This window comes from Ambystoma mexicanum, chromosome 3q (genome assembly GCF_040938575.1).
Source record: "Ambystoma mexicanum isolate Mex_15411 chromosome 3q, UKY_AmexF1_1, whole genome shotgun sequence".
NCBI lineage: Eukaryota > Metazoa > Chordata > Amphibia > Caudata > Ambystomatidae > Ambystoma > Ambystoma mexicanum.
This window is the reverse complement of record NC_090926.1, coordinates 28,305,357-28,326,040: the sequence shown is the minus strand read 5'-3', so window position 1 is coordinate 28,326,040 and position 20,684 is coordinate 28,305,357. Positions and strand designations below refer to the sequence as shown.

General features: G+C 44.5%; 1 protein-coding gene across 2 annotated transcripts in view; it reads right to left on the bottom strand.

The window, feature by feature from the left end:
- CSNK1E (casein kinase 1 epsilon) overlaps positions 1 to 20,684 on the bottom strand; it is a 324,271-nt gene that overhangs the window by 82,913 nt on the left and 220,674 nt on the right. For both annotated transcript variants that reach the window (XM_069652976.1, XM_069652977.1), the window contains 2 exons: positions 9,135 to 9,283; positions 8,639 to 8,837 (listed from right to left, as the gene is read on the bottom strand). In XM_069652976.1, the coding sequence (XP_069509077.1) occupies positions 8,639 to 8,837; positions 9,135 to 9,283 (348 nt within the window). The remainder of the gene's footprint in view (positions 1 to 8,638; positions 8,838 to 9,134; positions 9,284 to 20,684) is intronic.

The window sequence follows — 20,684 nt, the reverse complement described above, 5'->3', positions numbered from 1 at the left end:
AGTACCACAATAGACTCCGATGCATGGGTGAAACTTTGGAACCAAATAACAAAACTCACAAGATCAATCCAAATCCAGGAAATATGGAGGAAACTGTTAATACAATGGCACCTCACCCCGGTCAGACTCCACAAGCTCTACCTAAGAGTTTCGCAGGTATGCTGAAGGAAATGTGGACAGACGGGCACATGGAGACACAAATGGTGGTCATGCCCGAAAATATCAGAATTTTGAGAAACGGTCCATTTGGCCATCAAACAAGTCCTGGGGCTAAAAATTTAGGGGAACTGGGGCCTAGCCATGATAGGACTGAATGGGGCACTCAAAGAAATCAATAAACCTCACCGGAAGCTCTACATCATCAGGATGATGGCGGCGGCCCTAGTACTTGCGCGCAAATGGAAATCGGTGCAGCCTCCCGCAGACCACGAATGGATCACAAAAATATGATCGCTCTTAGCAATGGAATGGCTGACCTACTCATTACAAGGAGACCACTTAAAGTTTAATACAGAATGGTCATCACTGCTGAACTACCTAAAGGAGGCCGCGCGATGAAAATGGTGCCCGAAGGCCATGACCCTTCTGGGGATAATCCCCGATCAGGATGAGGAAGACATATGACAGCTGGTGTCGGCCTCGCAGCACAGGACAGAGGGGAGGCACGCAGAGGGCACGACCCAAGGAACTGCCACGAAAAAAATAAATAAAAATAAAATAAAAATCTAGGGTCTGCTCCGGACCAAAGGGAGGGTGGGAAGAGGGTGGGAAGGGGGTGGGAAGTTCTTACTTGCTTTTTTTCCTGTTTCACTATGTTTTTTTTCACGTTGTATCGTTGAATTATAAAACCTGAATAAAAAGCTATTGGAAAAAATTATCGTGGTGGATGAAATCTACGTTTTGGCTTCTTTTTTGGATTTGTACATGGAATAGGTGAGGGAAGGTGGCATTTCCACACCCTTTTCTCTCTGGCCTTTAAAAAAACCAGTAGTCTTTGTTAAAGTGTTGCGGTCACAAACTAGTTTGGTTGGCAGCACCGAGAACCCTGTAGAAATAGTTGCGTTTCTCCTCCTACTTCTCTTCATGAGAGGATACCGGATGCTCTGAGAACAAGGAGGCTTTTATTTTGAAAGACTTAGACCAAAGAAAGGCACGATTTGACTTTGGTCGACTTCTGCAAGCATGATTTTGACCAAAGGCTGGAGACAATACATGACTTAGTTGGGGTGTTGCTGCCCTGTTTTTGCATTAATCTTTATTTTTGTGTGCTCCCTTTATAGATTGAGCAAATATCAGCACATGAGGTTGCCTCTACTTGTGCAGAGTGCAGACTACAGGGATAGTGGATAGTGTAACAATGCACAGTCGATGCCCTTTGACTTTGGTAGTAAACAACTTGTGATGCTCCAGATCAGCCACCAGATGGTATTTTCAGTAAATCTGTGTAGTGTATTCTCTTAGTGCGTCTACTGGGACCAAGTATACCCAATCCTCCTCCCTTGACGGAAGTGTTTGGTTAAAATTTTGGTTGGTCCCTTGTCTTTCTTTCTGTTAGAATATGACATGCATTACTTACCGTAATAGCATTTCTGATGATTGTATTCACATTCTGTGCATATAGTTCGACATCTAGTGGTAATCACGGAGTAAAGCATCTGGTCTTGCGAGGATCGAAAGGGGACGTCGACATGGGCGTGCTTGTAACACTATGCCTAAAGTGATTTAACGTGTACCCAAGATCCTTCATGCGTCAAGATCCCTCTGGTTGTGTTTTTTCTGCCGTCAGGGAGCCTTACGACCAACGTGAGAGAGTACAGCTAGAGTGAAAGTAGTAACATGTCTATGTTCCTTTTACTCCGAGCGGGGAGGAACGGTGGGGGGCATGTGAATCCAAGCAGATACAATCATCAGAAATGCTATTACGGTCAGTAATGCATGTCTTCTGATGCTTGTGAATCTACTTTGAGTTACATGCTGTGCATAGACTAGCGAGCAGGACCCAGAGTTGGAGGTGGGGTTTGAGAAGGAACAGTAGTAAAAAGATGTCTTAGTACCGCTTGTCCCACCTGAGAATCAGACCTAGAGTGAGTATCTAGGCAGTAGTGTTTTGTAAAGGTGTGTACAGAACTCCTGGTTGCTGCTTTGCAAATGGATTCGAGAGGAACATTTGCAATAAATGCTATGGAAGCCCCAGTGCCCCGCGTAGAGTGTGCTCAAGGCTCGAAGGGCAGATCTCTCTTGGCAAGAGTGTACCAGAGTGTGATGAAGTTTACAATCCACTTTGAGATGGCAGACAAGATCTCGTTCTCTACCAGCTGCCACTGAAAAGAAAAACTGATTCGTATTTCTTAGTGGTCTAATTTTTTCCAGATAATATATGACCGCTTTATGCACACCAAGTGTGTGCAGGTTTTTTTCTGCCATGTTAGTGGGGTTCTGGAAGAAGGTGGCCAGTTCTATTAATTGGTTCACATGGAACTTTGAAATGAATTTAGGCGCAAACCTAAGGTGAGTGCGCAAAACCACCTATCTTTGTGAATTGTAAAAAATGGGTCTTGAACTGAAAGGGCCTGTAATTCACTAACTCTTCTAATTGAAGTGACCACCACTAGGAAGGCAGTCTTGTAAGTGAGAGCCTTAATGCTAGCCTTATGCATAGGTTCGAATGTAGATCCCATTAGTCTACTTAATACCACATTTATGTCCCATCCATGGGCTGGGTTTGAAATAGGGGATTTAAGTCGTAACCCCTTCCATAAATGCTTTGATCACTGGGATCTTCCACCACGACCCATTTTGGGACTTAGTGTATGCTGAAAGTGCAGCCAGGTGTACTTTCAGTGAATTAAAAACCAGACCCGAGTCCAGTAGACGAGTCAGGTATAACACAATGCGTGTAGGAGAGCGGTCGATGGGATTGATGCTCTTAGAATGGCACCAGATGACAAAGCGTTTCCACTTATTGGAGTAGCAATGTCTGGTGTTTGGCTTGCTTGTCTCTTTAAGAATATCCATACATCTCTGAGGAAATTGGAGGTGCCTGAACTCTATGACCTCAGGAGCCAGGCCGCTAAATTGAGAGTTTGCGGGCAAGGATGGAGTGTCTCCCCCTTGTCTTGTGAAAGCATGTTGAATAGGTAAGGTAATTTCATCAGAGGAGAGATTGACATCGACATCAGATGAGAGAACCAGTGTTGGCGGGCCCACATAGGGGAGACCAGAATCATTGTGACTATCTTGTTGAGTAGGGAAATAAGAGCAAAAGCATTACCTTGGAGTGGTTCTGGGGATACCTGGAGGTGTAATCTCCATTGTGCATTCTCCAGAGATGCTAACAAGTCAGTCTCTAGGAAGCCCCATTCTGCGAAGACGTTGGAGACGATGTCTTCGTGCAGCTGTTATTCGTACTCTGTGGGTAGAGGGAAGTCTCTGCTGAGCACGTCTGCCAGAAGATGGAGTTCCCCTGGAACGTGTTGAGACAGGAGGAACATCCTGTGTTTGAGAGCCCACTTCCAAATGTTCTGGGACAGTTTGGATAGCCCTGGAGGGCGTGTGCACCCATGTTTGTTCAGGGAATACATGGCAGTGGTGTTGTGTTTGAAAAGCTTTTAGGACTTTGAACACTGCCAACAATTCTAAGAGATGTATGTGTTTGGATGGTACTGCTGGGGACCAAACACTGTGTGCCATGAGATGAAGGTGGTGAGCCCCTCACCCATTGAGAGATGCATCCATAGTGAGAGAACGAGGGCTGCCGAGACAACCAATAGATCGTTCCATTGTCCGCTGGCCTGACACCATTGACTGTTGAGCCACTCTTGCATTGGGCGCATGCGCAAACGTGCGTATGGGACTAAGTAAGGAACAAGTTACTTACCTGTAACTGTTGTTCTCCAGCATGGGTCTGGCATGGATTCACATGCAAACCCTCCTGCCTGCTCGTGCGGCTCTTCTCTTGATCCTACGGCCACTTTATGTGCTACCAAATCTGAAGATGGCTGCCAGAGGAGGGGCTTCGGTAGAGGACAGTCATTGGCTGGGGGGGTATGACCCAGCGCTCAGTGATTGGTTTATAGGAGAAAGACAGTTTAGAAACAAAACAAACTGTTTTTTCTTTTACTGAGGATTCCCAGCCCGACGACTGGGAATATTCATGAGCATGTGAACCCTTGCCAGACCCTATGCTGGAGAAATGCAGAAAGCCATCCCAAACAGTCGCATTGGCGTGCGTACAGACACCTCGCGACTGGCTACATAGTGAGGGATCTGGAACAGCATGTTTAGAACCCTCTCGTTGGCGGGGGAAGACGAGGCCGTCTTCTGTCCGAATTAGAGCTCCCAGAAATAGTTTTACTTGGCTGGGGTCTAGACTAGACTTCTTCCCGTTTATTGAGAATCCCAGACTGAAGAGTACATCTACTGTCTTTTGGGTGTTTGATAGGCACGTTCTGTGCGAATCCTGTGTTATTAGCTAGTGGTCGAGGTAAGGAAAGACTGGGGTGGACTGCCTGCGCAGGTGAGCTTCTACTACCGCCAGTACCTTTGTAAATACCATTGGGGCTGAGGCAATGCTGAAGGGAAGGACCTTGAACTGATAGTGTTTGTCCTCCAACATGAACCTTCAGTATTTTCTGTGCGCTGGCAGCATTGAAATATGAAAGTATGCATCTTTCATGTCCAATGTTGCCATGTAATCCCCATGTTTTAGTAGAGGGATTACCTCTTGCAGTGTTGTCATACGAAACCTTTGTGGTTTGACAAATTTGTTTGCTAGGCTCAAGTCTAGCACAGGGTGCATGGTGAGATCCTTTTTTGGGTACAAGGAAGTACACTGACTAAATACCCTTGTTTACCTGTAGAATGGGGACGACTTCGATTGCGCCCTTTTCTTGCAGGATCTCAACCTCTTGTAGTAGGATCTTCAGATATTCTGGTGACATTTGCCTGGTCGTTGGTGGCCGGTATCGAGGTGGTCAGCTGAACTCGATACAGTAACCGTGGGTGACGGTCTTGAGCACCCACTGGTCTGTGGTAATTCCCTCCCATGCGTGGAAGAATGATGTTATCCATACCCCGGCCGGGGAGGTATGGGAGGGGGCCCGGATTGGTAAGTCATTTTTGATTTTAGGCCGGGGAGCCTCTTGGGGTGGTGCTTCTACCCCTTCCCTTGCCAAAGCGCTGTCCTCTTGGCTGATATTGGTTTGAGGCAGCTGCCCCTGTCCTGAGGAGAGGGGCAAAAATGTTTCTCGACCTGTGGGTTCACTGCCCTTGTGTGCGATGGAGTCAGGAGTGGCATGTCCCCAGATGTAGAGTGGGTCTGTAGGAGAGGGGCAAAAATGTTTCTCGACCTGTTGGTTCACTGCCCTTGTGTGCGATGGAGTCAGCAAAGAAGGGGTGATACACTGTTTGATGGAGTTCAACAGAGGTATCACCTGGTTTGAAGGTGGTTTCTCTTTCAAAATATCCACCACAAAGTCTGTGTCTTGCACCGCCTCCTGAGTGGCAATCTGAAAGTATTCTGCCGCTTTTTTCAGGATAGCACTGAATGCCATCTGGTCATCAACGGGAGATGCCTGTCTTATAGGGGGAGAAGTGGAAGGATCTATGCACAATGTGTCGGGGGTAGTGGATGGCGACAGCCATGGTGCTTCGTCCACTGGCTGCTCATCACCCCAATCTGGGCACTGGTCAATAGGCTCCTCAAAAGGACCAACTCCCTGCTCATAAGGGTCCTGAGGAATCTCCTCTGGTTCCATCAGATCAAACACCTCTTCATGAGGAGTGTGGCTGGAGGTCCTTTGAAATTTAGTCATAGTAGGTTGGAGGTCTTCCTCTCTAGGCCTTTTAGGGGTGATAAACTTTTCTGAAAAGTCCACAAATTTAGAAAATGTATTCATGTACCCCTTTAACCTGTCCCTGGTCCAGAAGGATGACCCAGAGGGGTCTGAAAGAAGGGCAGGGGGGTTGGGGGGAAGAAGGGCTCTTCTTGGGGACTTGTGTTCTAAGGTCGTCGAGTTTTGTCTGACAATCTTAGATAGGGGCTGGGAACCTTCAGAATATTCTCCCCGACCTTCTTGACGTCTGGACATGTCCTTTGACGGGTCTTTAGGCCGATTTGCTGCTGAGATGATGTTTGCGAGACTCTTGCGGCTCTCTGGCATATGTGGAAGGCTTCCTCGCGGTTTTTGACATTGCCGAAACCTTATGTGCCGGCACGCTCTTAAGAGGCGTCCTGGCGCTCTTATGAACTTTGGTGCTGACGCCCTTGTCACTTGAGTGCCCGGACACATGCCGCCTAGACGGTTGCAGGGAGGGCGGCCGACCCTGTGGATTGTTGGGTTCTGAAGATAATCGGCCTACCCGTTGGCGTCTTTGCCGTCCCGACGAGTCCGCTGCTTTAATTTGTGTGTAGTGTGCGCGTTCCTGTCGCCGGAGTGTACACTCCCCACAGCAGAACCGGTGGCCTGCCTGCAGGGGACGGACACCTCGGAGCTTGGCTGCTTCGAAGACTAATCAATGGCCTCCGTGTCAAAGCCACGGCTGTCGCTCACTTCCTCATCACTTTAGGGGCTTGCTGGGGAGCTACCCTTTGCCAGCTGCATGGCATAGGACGCCCACTGTTTTACTCGCTGTTCTTTATCGACTTAGGACGTAAAAGCTTGCAAGGCCGACAGGATTCCTCGTGGTGATCTCGAGGTAGACACTTATTACACCTCCGGTGTGTGTCTTTCCAGGGATACTTGCCTTTGTAAGAAGGGCAACATTTAAAATGGTGTCCTGTCCATAGATCAGGTTTATAGCGATAGCAAAACCAGAAGGGAAAAGATGGGAGAAGGAAATGCCCGGACCCCACTCTCCCTACTGTGTAGGCCTGGCTGGAGGGCCAAGGCCATGTGGTCGACAGCGTCGACCGGAGCACCAGCCGTTGAAGTCTCGAGTTGTCTTCTGCCATCTTCGGCGTTGGTTGTAAAGTAGTCGTTGGTGAAGGGCACCAATATTAAACGGCCGGAGGTCGTGGACAAAGATTTGTATTAGCAATTTTTCAAGCTCTGCATAATGCGACCAGCTAGCTGGGTAGAAAAAAAACAATCTGAGGGACCTCGACGCATGAAGGATCTTGGGTACACTACACGTCAGGGATAGTGTTACAAGCACGCCCATGTCGATGTCCCCTTTCGATCCTTGAAAGACAAGATGCAATACTCTGCGATTAGCACTAGATGTCGGACTATATGCAGAGCATGTGACTATAAGCAGATTTACAAGCATCAGAAATAGCTTCACACCCCTCACCAGAGAGATGTGGAAAGGTCTCCTTAACACTTTGGCATCGGGAATTGAAAACAAGACAGATTTAATTAAAAAAATAAAAATAAAAAAAAAAATAACCCAAACACACATTATGGAAGCCTCTGCCACGTCCCTGGGGATTTTAGTCCTTACATTTGTCGCAGAGGACAGTCTTCAGTACTCGGGGGCACTGTGTGCAGACAATCTTCCCACAAAATGGCAACTATGACTGCGTACCTCTGATCCTTCCTTTGTGGCCACCTGTGCATCCTTCCTCCTCCGGGCCCCTGCTTGTTATACCTCAGTCTGGCACTCTTCTTGTGCTATCCTCCATCCTCTCCAGCCAAATGGTTTACTAATCTGCAGCTCCTCAGGAATCTGCCAATACTTACCTGCATTTTCACCATCTATAACTGGGAGTTGAACTATTGACTGACCTGTTCACTTCTACAGACACTTTCCTAAACTTCTTAAACTCACAGCAAGTTCTGGATAACTTTACCTGTCAATTTAAGGTGTTAGCAATGCTTAATTATATTGGGAATTTGGGGGTTTTGGGACACTTTCCCACCATTTCAGATGTATTTTTGAGTTAAAAACCTTTGAACACTTTAACTGTTTGTTGAGGATATCAAATTCTACTCACCTATGAAATAGTTTGCATAATGGTTCTAAACTGTGGTTTTGGTCTTCTGTAGACCTTTTCCTGTATTTAGAGCTGCCAGACAAAAGGCAGCAGGTCCGTCTAAGCAAAACTATTATAGGACACGCTAATCCGGGAACCCTGAGGTCTACGGCACAAACACAATCAACACAAATCCCAAATCATTTAGCCATGAATTTGCACAGCAGCCAGATATGTCCTTGACTCGTATGAGAGGATAAAGGGACTAGCGGTTTGGGCCAGAACATTGAATAAAAGGATGTACGGCACACTGATTTTCCTTGCCAGTCAATGCTGTTCCAGATCATGCTTTGGTCCCATCCCCACGGGATGCAATATTCCACGCAAATGCAGGAAAGCGAACAGGATTCAGGAGTAATGGAATTCATAATTTGAAACACATCTGGAAATCTGCTGGCCCATTAATTTCTTTTAGTGTGCCCACATTGGCACTCTTCAACCGAAAGAACTGTGGATCACATTTTATGCATTATTGGTGCAATCAGCTGACATTGAAACTCAGACTGTGCGCCCTCTAGCCAAAATAAACTTAGTAACTAGTCATATCTGGCAAAAACAAAACTTTTTAGCTTCCGGCCTCAGCCTTCTATAATACGACATGGCCTGTACATCTCCCCTCAAAGAAGCTTGCGTTATGGTGTCTGTACATCAATCTTTACTCACCGCTCTGCTGGATTCTGGAGGCAGGGGTGGAGACCATGGGCTCGGGGCCGTTTCGTAGACGATTGGCAGCTGCTGTTGCACCGGCAGGTGGGCCAGGTGGTAAAGCCCGTGCTGCAGTACCTCGCACCTGGCCGAGACGCTCCTCACGGTCGTGCTCCCGTCGCTCTCGATCCATCTCTTCAGGGTTCCGTGCTGCACCCTGTAAAAAAACAGTTGGAAAAACGTTCTCTTTTTTAAAAAAATTAACTAAATAAAATAAACCAAAAAAAAAAAAACTAACATGGGTACCCAGAAAGGATAACTGAGGAATGGATCTGATGAGCCAAATCACATCTATGTAACCTGAACAGTGCTGTTAGAGATCTATCCAACTTTGTGGAGAACCTTGAAGTCTGAGATTCTAAAATGAGGAATAGCACTGCCAAGAGTTTGGGGGCAAGGGAGGAAAATTGCTACACCTATGAAAACCAGAAGGAAGTGTATGCCCAAGACTCACAAATTTGAGCATGTTCCAGTCGAAAACGTAGTCGTACGAGAAGCCCTGCCGGTGGAAGAGATTCCTGAAGAGCTGCCGCAGATAGGAGTAGTCTGGCTTGTCATCAAACCGAAGTGAGCGGCAGAAATTCAGATACGTGGAGAACTCAGCTTTTGGAGTAAGGAGGAAAGCAATAATGGTTAGAACCAAGTAGGCAAAGATCACAATAAAACAAATGTTATCAAGAAAACCATGCATAATATGGTGGACCTACGCACCCAATAACACCTAGATGGGCGTCATGAATGCATTTTTCACAGGGGCTGTCTGCTAATGTCGAAGTACAGGGAAATGGAAATAGGAAAACTGTTAAGGCAGTTTTTTACCACTATCTGTTGAGGGGTAATACAACCACATGCCTTAACAGGGGCTAACACTTGAGAAGAGCGGCAAAACCTCTATTAAGAGTAGGTAATGTGGACAGATAATAGGCAAAGTTTGTATGCAGTACCCTTTGGGACCACTACACACAACTAGGAATACAGGTGTAAGCAAAACCAACCTTTGGTATAAGTCTGTACTACACAGTTCTGGTAGCGTTGCTGAGCAGCCATGCTTATCTCAAGAGGAGTATGCATTTGGCTCTCCTAGGAGACTAAGCACAGGGAGTTTCGGGCACCTCCCTCACTTCCTGCACACTCCAGACACTGAGGTGGTCTTCAGTACTGAAGCCCACCAAAGGCAAAGGAACAAAGGAACAAAACCTGGTTTGGCATGCAGAGAAAAACACTAGAAGGAGCGTTCCAAAAATAAATAGCAAAAAAAGAAGACTGGGACCTGTTTAAACAAAGGAGGCTCAGACGACAACCATGGCTCCCCCGATATAACGCTACCGATGTTCGCGGCCGGGAAAAATCATGGTAGTTCATTGTGAAACCACTGCCACAAGCCATTTCGGGAGGAAAGGGTAGCATTTGACTGCTACATGAGTTTTTAGACACAGGATACCAGGTAACCCCTCCAGCACTCTATAGTAAGATAGGGTGTGCTGGGTCTAGGAATTTGAAGACACTAGTAAGTCAATTCACTTTACTTTACTTTCTCTGGCAAACAGTTTATCCCAGAGAAGGTATTTACACCTTGGGAAAGCCTGGAAAGGTTTCCCTGTGTCACTGCACCGAGGGTTCTGTGTGACACACATGAAAAGATGTCTATAGAGTTGTCCAAAACTCCATAACCAAAAGGAACACAAGCGTAGAACACATTCAAAATACACGAGTGGGAAAAAAGGATCCCACTCTCTCCAGCTAAAAAAATCAAGTCCTCAATATCCAGCAAAGTTGCTGTGGGTCTCTAAGGTGAAGGGAATTAGCACATTTATGACCATTCTTCCTAACAGAGCGACAAGGTTTAACTCTCAAGTAGGAGAAGCAGGACGACACAAAGGTACAATTAGTCCACACGCTATCCATCGAAAATACACTACACCAATATACATTCTTATCTCCATCAAGTCGAATAAGTACTTAGAACATAATACACAGCATTAAAAAAGACCTAGTTATTATTAAACATGTAAATGTCTAAAAGGATTTGGACTCCACTGCCTGTATGTGGGTCCAGTAGCTCACATATTTACTATACATAAATGACAGGGGTCGGGGGGGCAGGGGACTACACAACCTAGAAAATGAAAAATCCCCTATTGTACAATTAAGGTGCCCTAAAGATACAACCCACCCTGGTTATAATGTTTGAGGTTCTAAACCTGATGGCCAGCACCTACCACATAGGTAGGGGGGTGGGAAATAGCCTAAAAATAGTGGTCGAAGTGTACGAAAAGAAGTAGTGGAACTATGTTCCCTGCTGGCCTGCCCCTGCCCCTTCCCCTGCTCCCCACAAACCCCATCGCAAGTGCAAGTTTCAACTTCTTACTACACTTATTTTAAAACGAAACCATTCCGGAACAGTTTCTTTTTAAAATAGAAGTATAGGAACAGTAAAACCTTTAAAGTAGAGGGGCCCGGCTCCTGCCCACTGCCTAAAAATCCATTAGGCCAACAATGACACCATGTTCATTTTGACCCATTGAACAGGGGCCTGCAACGTTTGAATGCCAGATGTTTTGGACATGGACTCCCATGAACCATCACCATTGGCTAGGGCTAATGAGAGTCGTAGTCCAACAAATCTGAAGAGCCAAAGGTTGCAGGCCCATGCTCTACAACATAGCATTACAAATAATACAAATGCACACATGGTAATTAAACATAATCATAAAGGATAGGAAACTGAATCATGTTTTGCCGGAGTAAGTTTCAAAGTGGGTGGGGTCATACTTATGTATTTTTAGGGTAAGAGGTATAGGTTGGGTGTGCTGGGGAACAGGTGATTGGGGGAAACAGCCCCATTTTTAAAGCCATTCGTAGTAATTATTCCAATGTAAATAACCACGTTGCAATATACTTCAGCAAAAGAAAATAGAACTCGGGGAACATTTACCATTGACAAACCACTCAAAAAATGAAAGATACATTTTAGAAATAGTTACATTTGTAAAACACTTTAGAGAAACAGAAAGCCCCTATTTGGCATTTTGGACCATCTGGGTGTCACCTTCAATAATTATGCAGATGACACCCAGATACTCCTACCCCTCTCTGGTGACCATGACAAAGATTTGGCTCTAGTTAACAAAATCTTTTCAATCATTCAGGCATGGATGGCAGCACACGGCCTCTGACTGAATGAGGACAAGACCCAGATCCTGATCTTGGGTGCCCCAACCAACCTAGGCAAACTTGGATATCAATACTCCTCATTCAACATTGACGGTATTGTTATCATCGACGAAAACTCTAGGATTTTACCTGGACTCAACCTTAAACTTAGGGAAACAAGTTAATATCACAGCGTCAGCTACAGCATATACTTGCAAGCTGATACGTGCTTGCAAACCATTTCTATCTAACAATAGTTGCATCACACTTGCAAGGCCCTTAATCATATCCAAACTTGATTATTGCAATGCCCTTTACGCAGGCGCAAAAAACATATGCTGAATAAATTGCAAATTCTGCAAAATATCGCATTAAGAACGGCATTAAGTATCCCGAGGAGCCATCACATTTTTGCAGTCAGAAGAAATTAAAAGTGGTTTTCTATCAAGGACAGAATCCAGCTTAAAATAGCTTCAATCACACAAATGTCTGAATAATGCTGCACCACTATACTTGAATGATAACATTATTTTAAAAGCCTCATTACAACCTACAAAGACGGCAAACTTGAACTGTTTATTATAAGTCCCTAGATTCAACCTGAAAAAGGCAGGGGGTACGAGCTTTCCTGTTCAACCGGGCCAATGCTGGAATTCTCTTCCTACACACCTGCGCATGGAGCAGACTTTCCCAAACATCAGGACCAATGTAAAAAAATGGATAATGTCAAATGACTCGACTACCTGATCGCCTGTTCTCCTATGTATGAACACTGCATGATCCTGTCATGCACTGCCGCCATGTTTCTTGGCTTGTTTCTGTAGGTCTTCTACTGTATTGCTACTGATAGTTCCTGTCATTATTTGTAACCCAAGACTTGAACCTTCTTGGAAATACGCCCAGATACCCTCGGGTTAGGCACGCAATATAAATTAATAAAACAAACCCCAATCAAACCCTATTGAGATACATAAAAAGGTCACCCGTAAAAAGAGTAAAAGACTAGGTGAGAGGGGAAAAAGATTCCCACTTAGCTAGAGACAAGGAAAAATAATCACCAAGTCCAAGCAAAATGTTCTAGGGTTGACACAGGTAAGGAGGATTTATCATAAATATGAAAATGTTACCCAACACTTATCCAAAAAGTGAAGCTGGATGGGCAAGGCGTTCGAGAGTTTGACAGAAAGAATGACAATGCTGGACTCACCCTCCCCCCGCCCAGCCCCCAAAAACCTCTTTTTGGAACAACAAGAACACAGGCAGCAGAGGAATGTAACTAACAGGTCTGCTTATAATGAACTAGTCATTAAAAAAGTAGGAATCTGATTATACAAGGACTGGTGCACCAGGCACAGACAAATCTGATATGTTTCTCAATTGCAATCAATGGAGCGACTGCAAAGCTGACGAAATGCAATCCCTTCATGCCAAATGGAAAATCATTCTAGCAGTGGTATTCTGCCTCATATGTAGCCTGTATAGAGATGACTGATAGACCCAGATACGCAACATTGCAAAAGTCGAGGGGACTGGCTATAAAGCCATTTATCAGCTCAATCTTAGATGGAAATGAGCCAGCCTTTTTTTAAAGTCCACCTTAAGGGAATTGGAATCTCCAGCCCCACCAGCAGAGGGTTGCATAAAGGGCGCAGCCTGGTGCACCAAAATCCAGCAAGCCCTAGCAAGCAAAATAGCTTCACTTCAAACTAAGCTAGAAGCCAAAAAGAACAGCCTCACTAGCAGCTCCGCTACAAAGAGCTCTCCAGAGCAACAAGGTCCTTGGTGCCCGCCATTTGCATTCTCTCCAGTCACTCCTAAAGAAGTGCAAGACATCATCAGAGGCCTAAAACCCTCAAGATGTCAAGGAGCCATATGCCCGGCCTCCATCATTAAGGAAGGCGCCAAAGAACTGTCCCCCTTCATCGCCACAGTGATAAACTCCTCATTCAACTCCAGCCTAGTCCCCAACAACCTCAAGGAGGCTTGGGTTATGCCACTCTAGATGACAGCAACCTACTTGGCCTCCGACAATCTGGCTTCAGGCCCAGACAAGGCACGGAGACGACCCTTCTGGACTTGAAAATACAGATGGATGCGGCTAAAAACAAAGGTAATTTGGCTATCCTACTACTGTTCGATCTCTCAGCTGCATTCAATCTGATCGATCACCAGATCCTCACAGATGACTTGACTACAGCAGAGGCCTTCTCCACCAATTTGATCAAATCCTTTTTATATAATCGAACTACCAGAGTCTTCGCGCCCACGGCCTCAGCAGACCAAATCCCCATCCATTGCAGGGTGCCCCAGTGTTGATGCGTCTCCCCTATGCTATACAACATTTTCACAAAGCTCCTCTTCGATCGTCTTGACAACAGGGGTGTCATCTACACGAATTACGCGGATGACACCCAGGTTCTCATCACACTGACAGGCTGCTACGAAAAGGACTCCAAGCTAATTAACGATATCTACTTGGAAATTCAGTCATGGATGGCAGCCTACAGTCTCTGCCTTAATAACGAAAAGACAGAGCTCCTGATTGTCGGCACTCAGGCACGTCTAAACAAACTCGACCCGCAGTATATGTCCTTCAATATTGATGGGAATCCAATTAAAGTGGCTAAGGAAGTCAAAACCTTAGGGGTCTACCTTGATGCTACCTTGTCCCTAAAGAAACAAGTTAGCAATATTGCGTCATCTACGGCCTATACCAAAAAACGAATCCATGCCTGTAAATCATACTTGTCCCCCACTAGCTGCACCACGCTAGCCAGAGCCTTAGTGCTATCGAAGATTGATTATTGCAACACACTATTCCTATGATCTGCCGAAGTGAATCTCAACAGGTCCTACAAAATAATGCCCTGAGATTTGCTCTAAACATTCCAAGGTCCAGCCACATCTCGAATCTCAGACAGGCTCACTGGCTCCCGGTGTGTGACAGAACAGCATTACGCACCCTAGCGCTCACCCACAAGTGCCTGTCTAATTAAGCCCCCAAATACTTGTCAGACAAGTTCTCCATCTACCAATCCAATCAGTCCGACCCACCAGATCGTTCCATTCACATTGCCTTATAGTACCAAGGTTCAATCTAAAAACAGCTGGAGGAGCTAGCTTCCCAGTTCAAGCCGCCAAACGCTGGAACTCCCTGCCTTCCGACCTCAGAACAAAACCATCCTTCTGCTCGTTCAAAACGAGAGTAAAAACTTGGCTCACTGATGAAACTATAAATCTGAAGCCGTAGTCCACACTCTGACCATATCTGCCCTCAACTGTTCCTGCATCTGTTCCACATTTGCTCCCAACTATCCTTGCATCCATCACTGTATTGTTACTCAACTGTTACATATGCTCTTATCTGTATCTATTGGCTACTCGACCTACTTGTAAGCCTTGGGCGACCTGCCTGTTGCTATCTTATGTATGTATGCCTGTAACGTTCTCAAGTTTCCAGCGCGCAGTTATCTCGGGGTTAGGTGCGCGATATAAATAATAAACAAATACAAATAAGAAAAAAACAAGTGCTAGTGACCGTACTGATCTGGTGATCCATTGAAAGCAGAGGATCCAGCTAAATCCCCAAGTCCCTACCTTTTGGCGACAGTGGAGATGAGGTGATTATTTCCGCATAACATGCTCGTCCTTCAATATTAACTATATTGTGAAACCAGTGAATTATTATAATCGTATTTTTTATAATAAGTATTGTAACCCAGGGAACTTATTTTGGTTGGTCTTGCAACTTCAAGCACCCAGCTGGCTTCACTCAATATGCTTTTCCTCGAGGTTTTGCCAGAGCCATCTTTTGCGTGCAAGTTCTCAGCAGGCTCCTACTCTAGCCTATTCCTTCAACCTGGCCTCTTCTATGCTCTGGGGCTTAGCTTCCCAAATTACTGCATTCTCTTTCTCCCGGATACTAGCTGACCCACTGTGCTTGGGCTAACGAAGGTTATGTTCTCTTATTTCCCTAGCTTCCGTGGCAATTCTTGGCTTGGGCAATACATGTTGTGGTCTCTTGGTTCTCCTTCTGTAACTCTCGTAACTGAAAACCGCCCCATGTCCCTCTGGATCACCATCCTAATTTACACATACCAATTCAAGAGTTGCGTGTCTACCTGTGCTGATAGTGATTTAAACAAGGGGTCAGAATGGTGGGTCCTTTTCTGCGTTATGTACACGATAGGCGCCTGCCTAACATTTCAACTTCCTCCTATTCATGCAGGTGTTGCAAATCTTTTAATAGGGATCGCCTGATGCCCAGGCGGCCGTCGGTTACCAGAACCCTGCCTGCCATGTTGTAATCAGGTGGCAAAAACAGGATGTTAGGCAAGCTTGTATGCAGTACCCTTTGGGTGCACTACAACAATCCTGTCCTCCTGGCAATAGGAACCCAACCTTCGGTATCATTTTTTTTTTTTTTAATTGTTTTAACTGAACTTAATCAGCTTTACAATATTTACACAACATAATATCAAAATAAAAAGTAGTAAAAGAGAAAAAAGTACACATTTTCACAGAGTACAAATCATCATAAAACATTAAAGGTATATAAAGTCTGGGTAAAAACAATCGATTTGACACGCATCGGAATTCAAATCTAACTCAATTCCGTTCCTCATGTAACTAACTCATTTAAAAAAGCAATGGCAGCAATTCTTAACATTGCAATGTGTCCTCCATAAACCACCCACCACATTGTTTCCGCTGAAAGATTTACATAATTCTGTAAAATTTTAAAGAAAGTGCTGTTCACGTTTCGAACTTAATGAACCACATTCTGACATCAAGTGGCGTATGGTCTCTGGTTGATTTACTTCTTTACAAAACCAGCAGAAGTTATCTCCAGGTGGTATCATTCCATGTTTCGCTAGGAGATCCGTGGTTGGCCAAAGATCAAATCTTAGTCGCATAAATTCTGCTCTGTGTTTAGGAGACAGTGACTTCTGGAGGTATAGTTCCAGGTTGCTGGCTTTTTTATGTAAACATTTTTTTGGAAACTCTCGGTATGTGAGGCATTTATCTTGTGTTGTCTGCAAATCAATTTGGAATAGTTTTGTTTTAGCCCTGACTGGATTTGTTAGAAGATCATCCAGAGATACACCAGCATCAGCAAGAAATAATAGTTTGTTCCAAAAACAAAGTCTGCCAAAACATTTATCAACTTCCCTGAATTTGAGGCAAGTATACATTTTCGAAAGAGGGCGGTAACCTGCCATATGTATCTTACATGCAATGACATCAATCCTAATTCCATCCTAATCCACGCTACAGGCATGGACATCGGCAGGCTCAGAGCTTGTTTCCAAAACGTGCCTCCCAGCCGATTCAAAATATTACTTGAAATAAGCGGTTTGGTTTCAGAACCATATAGTAAGACTGGCGAAACATTTTGTAAAAAGTAGGACAACACTGGTTTGATGGAAAATTTCTCATATTAGATTGGAATTTTGATTATTGAAGCTTGGGACATCATTGCATTTAGTTTATTATTCATAGCCATTATGTGATTGGTATTATTTGCCCCTGAAATGACCACTACAAGGTACGTATATTGAGGAACAAGTTCCAAAGCCACCGAGCGAATATGCCATTTCCACAAATGCTTGTTCTGACCATTTTTAGTTCGGTTCAAAGAATTACACACCATCACCTTCGTTTTGTTCAGATTAATTGTTAAAAATGTATTTTCTACATATAAGGTGAGAGCATCTAAGAGGTTCTATAGCCCTCTCTGGGTTTTTGAAATCAGCACAAGGTCGTCTGCATATAGCAGAGCAGGCACAACTTTCCCTACCAGTTTCAGTGCATCTGCAGCAGCACCTCCAATTCCTCACCAATGTCTGATATAAAAAGGTTGCACAGGGAGGCTGCTAGTATGCAGCCCTGCCTTAGCCCACAGAATGTCTTAATAACTGAGGAGAGTGTTCCTTTGGAGTCAAGTCTCACTTGCAGATTAGTGTTAGTATGTAAGGCTTCAATGAGGTTGATTAAATACAAACGGCAGCCTTATTTGAATAATTTTGAGATCAGCAGGGCACGAGAGACTGAGTCGAAAGCAGCCTTGAAGTCAATAAATGCGAAATATAAAATTTTCCTTAGAATCTGATGGTAATGTATAATCGATGTGTGTGTGTATAAATGGACTGCAGTTCCCATACCAGGGATAAACCCGGTTTGGTACGGGTCTTGCTTTCGGTCGACTGCAGTCCATTTATTAAAGTCCCTCAGGATGAACCGGGCAAATATCTTGCCCGGGATATCCAAGAGGGTGATTGGTCTGTAGTTGGTCAGACAGGCATGATCGCCCTTCTTGAATATCGGCACAATTATCGAAGATTGCCATGATAGAGGGATAGGATTTGATTTCAGGGCCTGCACAAAGATGTTATACAGAATTCGGGCCCAGGAGTCAGGATGCTGCTTCATCATAACATTTGTAAGGCCGTCCGGCCCAGGAGCCCTCGAGTTCGAGGACTTCATTATATAATCCAAAATATCACTCTCCTGAATATCCATACATTGATCATTAGTCGCAATAATTGCCGGTCTGCTTGACCACCCATCAAAAGCACTGTACAGATCTGAGAAGTAATGTACCCAAGACGCCTCCAATACTCCATTGATCTGCACTGTAGTTTGCTTCGTATTAGAGGTTAGATTAAGGAGAGACCATATTTCAGCAGTGTTTTTACACAATCTATTTCAACATTGCCTCCCCATCTGCTTGATACAGCATACTCTTTGTGATGTTATCCAATTCCTACAGTTACGCTGTATCAACTGCAGGGTGATTTTCTGATGACCAAGGGTAGGCGCAGCGCTGCCTTCCTTTCTTGGGGCATCAGACCTCTTCGATTTTGAATCGCAATGTTGAAGTTGTGTTTGGGAATAGATGCCTGGTAAAGTCCAGGTTTTGAGGTCACCTTAAAGACCTGCAGGACAGTATTATATGGCACTACTCGCCCCTGAGGGCATCAGTGGTTCTGTAGAATGCGGTCATTTAGACGAGCTAAAGATTTTTCTGTCCAATGAAAGCGGTATCTGGCATTATTAACCATAAGGTCAAACGTGTATTTCCGAGGTCTTAATTGAGGAAGAGTTATATTGTAACTCCACTCGGCTGATAACAGATCATGGTCACTGAATGGTTGCTTTAAGATACAAAATTGGGTTATTGCTTGGAAAGTAGACTTCTCGGTATACATGTAGTCTATAATTGACCGGCTTGTTCCTCTGCTCCAAGTATCACGGGGGGGGGGGGGGTGGCGGCATCCCCAACCATAGTTCCATTAAGCATGTACATGTTGCGATGACTCACCAGCAGCTCCAAGTTCCCACAGACTGGATTGTAAATTCAAGTCCCCGACCAGAATAGTATTGGTTATCTCTGGTGTCTGGGAAATTAAGTTAAATAATTGGTGTAAATTGTTAAAAAAAACCAAAACAAAAAAAAAAAAACACACATGATCTGTAATAGCCAGTGGGTTGCGATAAATATTGAGTAGCGCAACCACTCCTGCTGGAAATTTAATTTTAAGCATTTGCAGTGCAATGTTTGGGGTTGCCCATGGCAAAATAGAAATTCCCCGCCCAAGCTTAATAGCAACAAGCAATCCAGCTGAAGGCCGGCCCCTCCTATTGGCTTTTGCTGCTTGGAATTCAATATCATAGGCATCCCACACAGGAAGTTTAATCAACCATGTTTCTGAAGTGCCACTGCATCAAACTTATTCAGAGTATCGGCACTTGGGCCAGGTAAGTGTACATATTCGCAAGTATTCCAGCAAGCCAAAGTTATGGTCCCTTGCTGGGTCTTCTCGCATTGTTATGACAGAGTATTTGGTTCATTTACAGCATTAATTTCTTGGTCTCGCAGCCAATTGGATTGAGTTCTTACATTCCGAGTAGTATATATTTTTGGTGATCTTATTTTGGCGCAAACATCTTCAAAGTTGACCCTCTTATTATCATCTTTAGAGATGTGTGTTGTAGGATCAACTGCAAGAAGAAAGCCCATAGAAAAGAGTTCCATTTGCGCTTGCAATATGGAGTTACAGACTACATTCGAGGCGGTCCACAATTTAACAACTCCCAGGTTTTCTTTGTTTAGGAATTCTACTTGGTGGATATCCGTAGATGAAATATCTCTCAAACTTTTAACATCGTCAAAAATAGCCATAACACTAGTCCTATTAAGATTGTAATTTAAATGTGGCCCATCACGACATTTCAGAATGAAACGATCATAGTTATTGTAGGATAGAGCATGTTTAGACTTTAGCAACGATAGATCTCGCACGCCTGGATAGACCTCTGATCATTTTTCCATTTCTTTCGTTAGATCTTACTTGATGGAATAATTTATCTTGGGGCTTGATATTAGTACTCTGAGGTCTCTTAACTGCCATAGATTGTGCGGGCGGTTGGATCATAGGTGGACACAATTGCTTATATTTTAAGAACTCATCCGCTGACCTCCAAATCTCTGCCCTGATGTGTATAAGTATATTATTAACAGGGTTCACATCAGGAAGAGAAGTCGGTTTAGAGTGGAGGGGAGACTTACATTTGGGTGGCGAGAGTAATACACCCTCATTTAAAGATTTCTGGTTAGTAGGATCTCTAGCAGTGTTATATTGAGGTCTTATGTTTGGATTTGCAAGGGTAGCAGGGAAAGTTAAAGTGGAAGAACTCTCTGTTGTTGCCATCCGAGTGTCTCCAATTAATGATACAAGTTCATTTAATGGGAGATGTTCTACTGGCTTTTTATTAGGGCAGAGCAAAGCTGGTTTTACAGTTTTCCCTCGTCTCAAATTAATGTATTTCAGGCGCAAATCTCCACGCT